At 39.9% G+C, this 12,151-nt stretch overlaps 1 protein-coding gene across 1 annotated transcript in view; it reads left to right on the top strand.

Moving 5' to 3' along the window:
- The first annotated feature begins 997 nt into the window (after positions 1-997).
- MFSD14B (major facilitator superfamily domain containing 14B) overlaps positions 998-12,151 on the top strand; it is a 100,290-nt gene continuing 89,136 nt past the window's right edge. Inside the window, exon 1 of the mRNA XM_074206555.1 lies at positions 998-1,278. Within this exon, the coding sequence (XP_074062656.1) occupies positions 1,129-1,278 (150 nt within the window). The 5' untranslated portion in view covers positions 998-1,128. The remainder of the gene's footprint in view (positions 1,279-12,151) is intronic.

The following is a 12,151-nucleotide window of genomic DNA, read 5'->3' as shown; positions in this document are numbered from 1 at the left end:
TTCTAATAGAACAATAGTGTTCCATGACATACACATTGACTTGATTTCCAATTCTTTGTCACCACAAACAAGGCTGCTATGAATATTTTCGTTCGAGTGACTTTTTACCCTTTTTCATCTCTTCAGGGTATAGACCCAGTAGTGTTATTGCTGGGTCAAAGGGTGTGCACATTTTTTTTGTTAGGAAGGGATACATTCTTAACCAAACGAGATGGAAGCTGTTATAAAGAATAAAATAGATAATTCTCATATGATCAAGAAAATCTTTTGCAGAAACGAAATTAAGACATCTACGATAAAAAGAGGGAAAATTCTCTGTTACAACCATAGCAAAGGCTGCTTCCACCAAGGAGGAATTCTATTCTGTTTTATGCAATCATCTCCAACATAAACTGTATGGAGGGCAGAGCGTTCTCCAGCCGGGTGGCCTGGGATGCCCCCAGGGTGGCGGAGTTTTCCGGACTCCTTCGCTCAGCCGCCACAGCCCCGGGTGCTCGCGGCAGCCTTCCGCGCCCCGGAAGAGGCTGCGCCCGCTGCGCCCGCTCCGCCCGCTCCGCCCGCTCCGCCCGCTCCGCCCGCTCCGCCCGCTGCGCCCGCTGCGCCCGCTCCGCCCCTTCGCTCCAGAGGGAGCTCAAGAGGAGGGAGGGCGGGCCGATCTCGCCGCGAGCGGATGCGGTGACGCGTTTCCGGAGGCGGCTAAAGTTTTGGGGAAGCGGCGCCCGGATTCAGCCGCGGGGTCGCGGGCTCCTAGTTTGCCCGGCAGGGCGATCCCGGAGCCGCGGCCGCGCGGCTCGCCCTCGTCCTCCGCGCCGGCGGCCCCGCGCCTGCGCCCGGGAGCCCGCGCCGCCCCCGCCGGGCCCCGGTTCGTCGCCGCGGTCGGGTTGGCTGCCGGCCTCCGCCCGCGCCCCGCCGCTGGCGCCGCCGCCGCCGCCGCCGCCTCCGTCCCCGCCGCCGCGGGAGCTCAGCGCGAGCGCGGCCGGCCCTAGCGAAGCAGATGACGGAACGAGCGCCGGCGCGGGGAGCAGGCCGCTGCCAGCCCGAGCGGGCCCCGGGGCGGGAGCGGAACCCCGCGCGGCCGCGGCCGCAGCCTCTCCTCCTGCTTGCCTCCCCCTGCAGAATGGGGCCGATATGAGTCCCGAGCTGCCGCCGGAGAAGGAGGAGCAGGCGGCAGCGGCGGCGGCGGCGGCGGAGGGGGAAGGGGGCGGCCTCCGCGAGAAGCGCCGTAGCGGCATCATGCTGGTGAAGAGAATCGGCGCCAAGCTGGGGGGCAGCACCTCGGTGAGCGCTCCTGGAGCCGGGCGGGGGCGCGGGCGGGCGCGGGCGGGCAGGGCCCCCACCCCGTGCTGCCGCGACTGGCAGCTCCCGGTGGGCTGGAAGAAGAAGCCGCCGCTGGTGCTTTAATGGCAGGAAGAAAGTTACAATTGGGGAAAAGTTCCTCTCCTGGAGCTTGGCCTTGTTTTAGAGTTGGGCGTCGCGCAGCCCAGGGCCCCCGACCGCCACCCCTGCCCCAGACGCGTAATACTGAGTCCATTAGCGGCCGGTGCCAAGTGACAGGAGTTAGGAATAAGCCAGCAGAGGAGGAAAACCTCAAAGTCACGCGCAAACTGCCCCGAAGGTCAAAGGAATATAATTTAGAAATGATGCTGTATCAACCGAAGCCCGCTTTGAGAGTCGAGGCAGTGGGGTTTGTTCTCTCCAGAACTGGGCTGAAAGCCGGAGTTGCACTGGACCTCCTGCATGTGTGCCCTGCAGGTCCCCGGTGTGAGCAGGAAGGCTCGCAGACCCTGCTGCAGACCCTGCTGCAGACCCTGCTTGCAGACCCTGCTGCAGACCCTGCTGCAGACCCTGCTTGCAGACCCTGCTGCAGACCCTGCTGCAGACCCTGCTTGCAGACCCTGCTGCAGACCCTGCTTGCAGACCCTGCTGCAGACCCTGCTTGCAGACCCTGCTGCAGACCCTGCTGCAGACCCTGCTTGCAGACCCTGCTGCAGACCCTGCTGCAGACCCTGCTGCAGACCCTGCTGCAGATCGCGCCCGGGGCATGGCCCATCAGGAGATAAGGGCTTACCGCAAGGAAAAGTGAAACTCTTAAATGAATTAGTCAATACTGGGCTTTTCGTCAGGAACCTTCTGACTGTCTGGTGAAACCTATGGACCTCTTCCCAGAAGGATGTTTCTGAATTATTAAAAAAAAAAGTCCAAAAAACCCTTAAAAATATTGAAATAGTTAAGGAAATATGAAAAAAAAGTTCATAGGTTCTGAGATTAAGAATTTCTGAGTTAAAGCCTAAATTATTAATTATTATTATTAATAATAATAATAATTATTATTACCTATCCTTCTGGGGTATTATGAGTGAGTTTTTAAAAAAAAGACTTTATTTTGAGTTTTACAATTTTCCCCCTAATCTTACTTCCCTCCCCCTACCCCCCCCCCACAGAAGGCAATTGTCTGTCTTTAGGTTGTTTCCATGGTATACATTGTTCCAAATTGAGAGTGACTAGAGAGAAATCATATCCTTAAGGAAGAAACTTAAAGTATAAGAGATAGCAAGATCAGACAAAAATATCAATTTTTTTCCCCCCCTAAATGAAAGGTAATAGTCCTTGGTCTTTGTTCAAACTACACAATTCTTTCTCTGGAAACAGATGGTATGTTGCACTGATGGAATGAGAGAGTCCATCAAGGTTGATCATCACCCCCATGTTGCTGTTTGGGTGTACAGTGTTTTTCTGGTTCTACTCATCTATGAGTGACTCTTGAAGGCTTAAAGTGCTTTTGTTTTTTGAAGACAGAACTTTTGGACCTGAATCTAAAAGAAACAGGAAGCATTTTCTAGTAGTACATTTGGCTTCAGTCTTCAAAGACCACTATGCCAGGAAGTTAGTATTGAAGGTCTAGGCATTGTTTTATCATTCCTGAAGTTTGTCAAAAAACTTGGTCAGGTTGACATGGAGGCAGAATTTTGAACTCTGTCTGAAAGAGGAAAGAAGAAGACAACTTGACTTTAACACTAAATCAAATGGTCTTAGATCTCTCAAAGAAATGGTCTTCCCTAACTTATTTTTCATCTTCCTCTCTCTTCCATTCCTTTCCTACTTTCTTCTTTTATTCCTTCCTGCCTTCCTTCCAGCAAGGATATTAATGACAGTCTTTTCTAGCTTTTTGATACTGGTGGCCCCAAGAAGTTTTTCTGTTTCGTTAGCAGTCTAGGCATATAGCATTTGCCTTCAATTTGGGCCTTTGTAGTACACAGTTATACAACTTCTTAACACTGAAATGTCTCTTTTGGAAGGAGATGGTACATCAGTATTATTTAGTAATCCTTACATATTTTGCTTTTAAAATAATTCTCCAGTTTTGAAAAGACTAGAAATTTTGAGCCATGTGAAAATGTTTTTTTACTAGATAAGCACAAATTGGAATAGGGAGATTAACTCTCTCTCTCTCTCTCTCTCTCTCTCTCTCTCAATTTTAGTAACTTGTACAAATCTAGAGTCACTGCTTAGAAAACATAAACTGGTTTGAGTCCTAATTAGGACCTTAGTTATTTCACTTAATATATCACCTTAGTGGGTTAGAATAGAATTTTCAAAGCTCTTTTAACTTTTTTTTTTAGTTTTTTTTGCAAGGCAGTGGGGTTAAGTGGCTTGCCCAAGGCCACACAACTGGGTAATTATTAAATGTCTGAGGCAGATTTGAACTCAGGTACTCCTGACTCCAGGCTGGTGCTCTATCTACTGCACCACTTAGCTGCCTCTCTTTTAACTCTTTTTAAAAAAAAATCAGATTTTGTACACAAATGTTTATTATGTTGAGACACCATAAGGCAAATTGTATGCCACAAAATTATTGGGGTAGTAGATAATTGAAATGTAAATCTTTTTATGTATAGTGGTAGCTAGAAAATAGAGGCAGCTAAGTGGAACAGTGGATAGAAAGCTGGGTCTGTAATCAGGAAGACCTGAATTCAAATTTAACTTCAGATACTTACTAGCTGTGGAATTTTGGCACAAGTCATTTAACCCCATTTTCCTCAAGTTTCTTCATCTATAAAATGAGCTGGAGAAGGAAATGGCAAACCATTACAGTATCTTTGCTAGGAAAATCCTAAATGAGTCACAGAGAGTCGAACAGGATTGAAACAACTGAACAACAAAAAAGTAACTAGAAAGGATCTGCAGTTGTAGCTCCCATGGGGAATGTATCTTAAACTATTGGTCCTTTTTTCTTTTGATGCAACAATATTTCTCTCCTTCACAGATAAATATAAACAAACAAAAAAACCCCCTCTGTTCTCAGCAATATACAGGACAGTGTCAGGGAAAGGAGACTCTTTCTATGGATAATTGGTATCCATTTAAACTTTTGTTCCTTGATGGTCTAAAAAGGAGAGTTTATAGAACTGGTCAGTTGACTTCTGTTAGTGATAGTAAGCATGTACATATAAATAAACTTTTGACTTTTTTTGGGGGGATCTCATTAATTTTTATTTTTATTAATACTTTTAAATAATATCACATGTGAATTTTTAATTGCAATTAAATTCCTTCTTAGAGTCACTGGACCTTGAGCATGAAGGCTTTTAGAAATGGGTTGACCTCCATTTGACAATGAAAAACTGGGACACATTTCTAGTGTTGGCTATACTTAATAAGGGGAATGGCATGTTTACTGTGTGACATGTGAACATCCACACATTTTTTTTTGCATTAATGTGTTATAGAAGTATGCTTATCATTGAATTTACTGCTTATATAATTTTTTGCTCTCCAAATGTTGCATTTTCTTTTCCCCTCTAGAAAAAATTAATTGTTTTTTTTTTTGTTTTGACATAGCAGATATTTCTCTACAAACACTCAAAATATCACCTGTAGTATTTGAATTAGTGGTGGGATGGGGAGGGTTTGGGAAAAGAGGATATGTAGGATTCTATCCTAGTGCATTTTTTGCTTGAAATGTGCAGATTTTTAAAAATTAAGTTATTGTTACTATGAACTTAACACACTGATAAACATGAATATTAATTTCTTTATACAAAGAACAAAAATAAGATTACCTATGTAACTGACTCCATTGTGTCTAAGTTTTTGTTTTTGTAAAGTAAATTTTTATTGATTTTTTTTTTGTTTATACTTAAAATAAATTTCTGTCTTTCCGTCTACTCCCTTCTTAGAGAGAACAACATTTTATAATAATTTTTTAAAAGAAAAAAAGAAGGGAAAAGTAATTGTCAAAGTCAATCAATGCATCAAATAAAAGCATTCTGACTATATGTAATGTTCCACATCTGCAGATCTCCTGCCTTTGTAGAGGATCAATGAAGAGCTGTCCTAGTCATTTCTCTTCTTTGGGATCTAGCTTGTTATTTGCAATTCTGTAATATTTACTTTTTTTTTTTAGTTTTTTCAAGGCAATGGGGTTAAGTGGCTTGCCCATGGCCACACAGCTAGGTAATTATTAAGTGTCTGAGGCTGGATTTGAACTCAGGTACTCCTTACTCCAGGGCCAGTGCTCTATCCACTGTACCACCTAGCTGCTCCTGTAACATTAATTTTTAATTATTTTTTGTTCTTTCTATTTACATTGTTGTAATCATTAATTATGTTTATTGTTTTCTTGATTCTGCTTATTTCACTTTGTATTTCTTCATGTAGGTCTTTCTTGCTTCTCTGTACTGATTATAATTGTCATTGAAATATGGCATAATAATAGTCTATTACATTCATGTACCACAGTTTGTTTAGCCATTCTCCTCTCAAAGGGCATTTACTTTATTTTTAGTTCTTTGCTACCATTAAAAAGTGCTGCTATAAATATTTTGGTATGTATGGATCCTTTTGTCAGTGATCTTGTTGGAATCTCTGAATATTTTAGTCATTTTATTTCCATAATTCCAAATTTCTTTCCAGCATAGTACTAATTTACAACTTTACCAGCATTGTCTTAGTGTGCCTATCTTCTCACAAATCTTTCAACACTGACTATACTTTTTTTGGTCATCTGCAATTTATTGCCTGTGAGGTAAAATCTAAGTTGTTTGATATGCATTTTGTTATTAGTGATAGGGAATATTCTTTTTTTTTTTTTAAGGTTTTTGCAAGGAAAATGGGGTTAAGTGGCTTGCCCAAGGCCACACAGCTAGGTAATTATTAAGTGTCTGAGACTGGATTTGAATTCAGGTACTCCTGACTCCAGGGCTGGTGCTCTATCCACTGTGCCACCTAGCTGACCTGGGAATATTCTTTAATATGATAATGCTTTTCAATTTCTTTTTTGAGAAATGTTTGTTCATATCCATTGATTGCTTTTCTATTGAGGAATGGTTTTTGGTCTTCTAAATTTCTGTTCACTTATTAAGAAACTAGCATTTATTAAGAGTTTCGGTGCCAGGCTCTGCCTGAAATAAGTACTGAGGATAACAGAAAGGTGAAAGATAGTCCCTGCTGTTCAAGGGTCTAGTAGGGGAGACAATATACAAACAACTATGTCAAACAAGATAAATACGGGATTCATTGGAGTTAATCAACCAAGGGATGGCACGAGCATTAACAAGGTATTGGGAAAGACTCCTTACAGAAGGTGAGACTTTTAACTGAAGTCTGAAGGAAGTCAACAAGCAGAGATTCAGATGGAGAGAGTTCTGGCAGACATGGAGGATAGCCAGTAAAGACCCTTGGATTAGAGAGATACGGAGTGTTGTTGCCTGTATAGGTCAAGAAGATCAATCTTCCCAAATTGCAGTAGGTGTAAGAGGTCATTTCTTAGATTGGAAAGTTAGGAAAGGGCCAGGTTATGGTGACCTTTAGAAGTATAACAGGATTTTCTATTTGATGTCAGAGGTGAGAGACAGACAGACAGACACTGTGTGTGTGTGTGTGTGTGTGTGTGTGTGTGTGTGTGTATGTGTGTGTGTTTGTGTCTAGTTAGAAGACTCTTTAAGGAGTGATACTAGCCAGCAGGCTATTGGAATGTGCAAGTATGAGGTGATTTGGGTATATACTAGAGTGGTGATAGTATTAGAGGTAAAAAGAAGGCATGTTTTTTTTTTAACAGGGTATATTCAAGGGAGAGTTTTCAAAGAGAGAACTCAGCAAAAGATTCCATTTAGGATATGAGCTGGAATAACTGGGAATATGGTGAAACTTTCCACAGCAGTAGGGAAATTAAGAAGAGGGCAGGTTTTGGGGAAAAGATAGAGTTCAGTTTTGGATGTGATGAGTTTTGGAAGTCTAGAGGATATCTAGTATGAGAGATCCAATAGGCAGCCAGTCTGGAGTTTAGGGCTTAGAAATCTGAGGATCATTAGCATAGAGATTCAGTGCATGGATTATCAAGCAAAATAATATAGAGGGTCTAGAACATGGCTTTAGCAGTTACCTAGAGTTAGTGGACTGGACATAAATGAAGATCCAGCAAAAGAGACTGAAGAGTGGACAGGAAGCAGAGAGAAGAGAATGTCAAGTGTTCAGAGAGGTCTGCAAGGATGAGAAATGAGAAGAGGAGTGATGGTTAGAGAGCTTTGTTGGAGAGATCCAGCAAATGAATGCTAAGGTCAGAGTCCTGATTGTGGAGTGTGAAGAGAGTGAGAAGGGAGGCAACTAATGTGCCTTCTCAAGGAGGTTAGGCAAAAGAAGCAAAAGAGGAAACCGAGTCCAAGACCTCCATTTTGCTCTTCTGTTCTCTTGTTCTTTGGATATGTTTCCTCATACACCTCTTGAAATCTAATTAAGGATCCCTGGTTTAGGGGAGCAATAGAGAGTTCTGATTAAAATCTCTCCTTCCCCCTCTCTCGCTTTTGCTTCTTTTCCCTTTTCTTTCCCTCTCTTTCTCTTATTTGAGTTTCAGAATAGATTGAGGGCATTTGACTGCATCTATCTTCTGGCATTTTGTTGCTTCACCATCTGGGAGGAAATTCCTTTATTTAAAGTATTTACACATATTTTCCTTTTGTAGCTTCAATGGAATCTAATTCCTTAACACATTCTGTTTGTTTTCCCCTTACTGTTGGCCATTTATTCTTTAAAATGAGGAAAAAAGCATATTTTTAATATTTTAATGAATATGGAATATTTTCCAGCAATTATAATATTTCTTAGATAGCATACTTATATAGTGATATATTACTTGTTGGCCAATTCTTTCAAATGAGAAAAAAAGCATATTTGTGCTGTACTAATGAATATGGCACACTTTCCACTAATTATAATTAGTAGATAGTAATGCCAATAATATAGTGATAGTATTTCACTTTGGGAAAATGTGAGTATATAGAGTTAAAAGGTTAATTGTGCTGAAAATGATGAATTAAATTTATGATAGGACTAGGAACGATGTTCAGCTTCATTGATTCTAATTTTTTTTCTATTATTTCTCTAAATTCATGATTGTACCATTAATTTTGTTTTCCCTCTCACATTCACCCCACTTTTTGCCTAGCTCCAATTCCATGTTGAATGTAATTTTGTCATATTGCCATATTGCCAGTAAAGTTGGATCTGGTTAGTTGGTTTTTGTGGAGCAGTCACCAGAACTCAGTAGATAATTTGCCAAAGAAGATGTCACTTTTGACAGGAATTCATATATATGTGTATATATATATATATATATATATATATACACATATATATGTATATATGTGTATTTAAATGTATATATATATAAATACATATGAATACAATCTATATCTTTGCTACATCCTCTTCTTAGACTAGAACATAAACTCACTGTTTTAATTGTCTTAATTTTAATATGTGATTAATTATTTTTTTTTCCAAACAGACAATTTGAGGAAATACTGGTATGAAATAGTGTGAGGTAGTACAGAGGATAGAATGCTAGATTTGGAGTCAGGAAGACTCAAGTTCAAATATGACCTTAGACCAATGGGGTACTAGGGTCAACTCACAAAGATGATTCATTGTGACTATTCACCTCTTGGAAATTGGAAAACACCATAAATCAGGGTTTGATATATTTCTTTGTTGATTGTCTAGACTTAAAGTGCCAGAGAAAATGTTAATAAAGTAAACATTTGCAGCAGATCATTACTATCTTAGATACTTAGTAGTTTTGTGATTCAGGTAAAGTCACTTGGCTTTTGTTTGCCTCAGTTTCTTCATCTGTAAAATGGGAATATTAATACCTCCTTTCTAATTGTGAGAATAAAATAAGATATCTATAAAGCTCTTTGAAAACTTTAGTGTTACACATTTATTATAATTGTTATTATTCTTTCCAACTGCATTTCTGTTCAGTCTTTTTTTTTTTTTGGCAAGGTGAACGGGGTTAAGTGGCTTTTCCAAGGTCCCACAGCTAGGGAATTATTAAGTTTCTGAGACCGGATTTGAACCCAGGTACTCCTGACTCCAGGGCCAGTGCTTTATCCACTACGCCACCTAGCCGCCCCTCTATTCAGTATTAATGGTGTTGCCTATAATGGGACAAGGTACAAAAATACTATCCACATGGTAGTATCATGTGCCCTTTTTGAAAAATTTTTGTCTTTATCTTTTAATGAATTTCACATAACCACCACCCACATGAATGTCATGAGACTGATTGAAATGGGTAGTATTACTATCATCAAAGAAAATATTTAGAGACATAACTTTGAATTATGAAAATCAGTGCTGTCTTTCTGTTGACTTTTTTGTCCTACGAATCAATTTTTTTTTCTTTTGTGGCTTGAGGTTATTTCCCTGACTGGGTTTAGCTTCAGCTACAATTCTTTGATCTCAAATCAGCTTTCTTCTTTCTTTTCATGGGCTTAACTTTCTTTTTCTCCTTATATATTATATAGCATCCTCAACATCAATCCCATCTTCTAAGCTTGTAGATGAAGGGGATTCAGTGAACATAATTTACCCATTTTGACAAAGTACTTAGTAACTTTTCATTCATTCTGTCTCCAAATTGTGCATTTTTTTTAGGTTTTTTGTAAGGCTAATGGGGTTAAGTGCCTTGCCCAAGACCACACAGCTAGGTAATTACTAAGTGTCTGAGACTGGATTTGAACCCAGGTACTCCTGACTCCAGGAGCCCCTGTGCATTGTTTTTGACTTGAGTTTTGTTTCCTTTTAGTGTTGTTTTTCCATTGCTTTAGATGTAGAAGAAAAACCTCAATGTTTTCCTGTTAATTTATTTCAAATGTTTTTAGATAATTAAACTAATAGTTTCTATTAAAATCCAGGAAGGTTTAAATTCAAGCATTAATGTGTCAATATTGGCATGCTCTTAGAGAAGTAGCTTTGTGAAACCATTCATTACCTCTTTTTTAAGCTTTCCTCGCAGTTTGGTCAAAGGTTAAAAAAAAGTTACTTCTCTTAATTGAATTAAAGTTTTCTACTTTTAGTTTAGTTTTCTACTTTTAGTTTAGTCACCACAATCAAAAGGCTATATAATTTTAGGAGTCATTACTGACTTTGTTTTCTTTTTAAAACTGATGAGATAATTTTGATTGAAGTGAAATTAAAGGACTTTAGTCCAGGACTTTGTCTTCTTGGCATTAATTAAACCTGTTTAGATGTGGTGAGATCAAAACACTGTTATATTAATATTTCTTAATATTATCTCAAGACTGAAACTTTGTTTACACACACACACACACACTCACTCTTCCACATCAAGAATGTGTATATTGTTTTTCTGCCTTTTTTTTCTCTGATTTATCACTTTTTTTTTTTTTTTAGGTTTGTTTTGTTAAGGCAGTGGCGGGGTTAAGTGGCTTGCCCGAGGCCACATAGCTAGATAATTAATAAGTGTCTGAGGCCGGATTTGAACTCAGGTACTCCTGACTCCAGGGCCAGTGCTCTATCCACTGTGCCACCTAGACCCCTCTGATTTATCACTTCTTACAAGTTTTTGTATATTTTTTAAAATTCTAAATATTTGTTGATCCTTTCAAACTAATAGTCTGTAGAATCTTGGCATGATTTGAGTTGGAAGGGACTTTAGAGAATACTTAGTCCATCCTCTCCTCACTCATTTTATTGTTGAGTAAATTGAGGGCTGAGGAGCTTAAATGACTTGTGCAAGGTCACACTTTGAATGAAGTCAACAAATATTTGCATGTTCAATTCCAGTCTACTGCAGTAAAATAAATTTCAAAATAAATTGAATATAGTAATAAAGTGAGTCACAAATGTTTTTGCTTTCCCAATATATATAAAAATTTTGTTTGTACCATATTGTATTCTGTTAATTGTGCGATTATATATATTGTATGTATGTGTACCTTAATTTAAAAAGTCTTTATGGCTAAAAAATACTAATCACTATCTGAGCCTTCAGCAATTTCATTCTTTTTGCTGATGGATCAGGGTGTTAGTTGAAGAATTTAAGACAATTTTTTTTAAGGATTTTGCAAGGAAAACAGGGTTAAGTGGCTTGCCCGAGACCACCCAGCTAAGTAATTATTAAGTGTCTGAGGCCGGATTTGAACTCAGGTACTCCTGACTCCAGGGCCGGTGCTCTATCCACTGTGCCACCTAACTGCCCCAAGACAATCTCTTAAATTGAGACAATTTCTCCCCCCCTCCATTTTAGGCAATGGGGTTAAGTGACTTGCCCGAGGTCACACAGCTAGGCAATTATTAAGTGTCTGAGGCCGGATTTGAACTCAGATCTTTCTGACTCCAGGGCCGGTGCTCTATCTACTCTGCCACCCTGGGGCAGGTCTTTAAATCCTCTACTATGGTAGGTGGAGGAAGTACTAATTCTTAAGAAATCAGTGAAACTTGATATTGAAGTAATATAAAAGCAGTTTTGAGGATTGAAAGGATGAATGATCTGCCATTCGGGAAGCCTGCGGTAATCAAGATGTGAGGTGATATGAGGAAGGACTAGGGTAATGGGAGTAAGATTAGAGAGGAAGTGATGAGTTGAAATGACATTTTGAAATTGATAATTTAGTGCTTGCTTTCTGGATATGATTAGAAAGAGGGAAGAGTCAAAAATTACTTTGGGGAGTTTCCAGTTGGTGGAGGTAATGGTGATATTTGTAAAATTGCTGAAGCCACTCAGTCAAAAACATTTATCTTTTTATAAAGCATTTTTTTAAAAAATATTTTTCAGGGGGCAACTAGGTGGCGCAGTGGATAGAGCACTGGCCTTGGAGTCAGGAGTACCTGAGTTCAAATCCGGCCTCAG

The sequence above is a fragment of the Macrotis lagotis genome, chromosome X, assembly GCF_037893015.1.
Source record: "Macrotis lagotis isolate mMagLag1 chromosome X, bilby.v1.9.chrom.fasta, whole genome shotgun sequence".
Classification (NCBI taxonomy): domain Eukaryota; kingdom Metazoa; phylum Chordata; class Mammalia; order Peramelemorphia; family Peramelidae; genus Macrotis; species Macrotis lagotis.
This window is presented reverse-complemented; position numbering and strand designations above follow the sequence as displayed.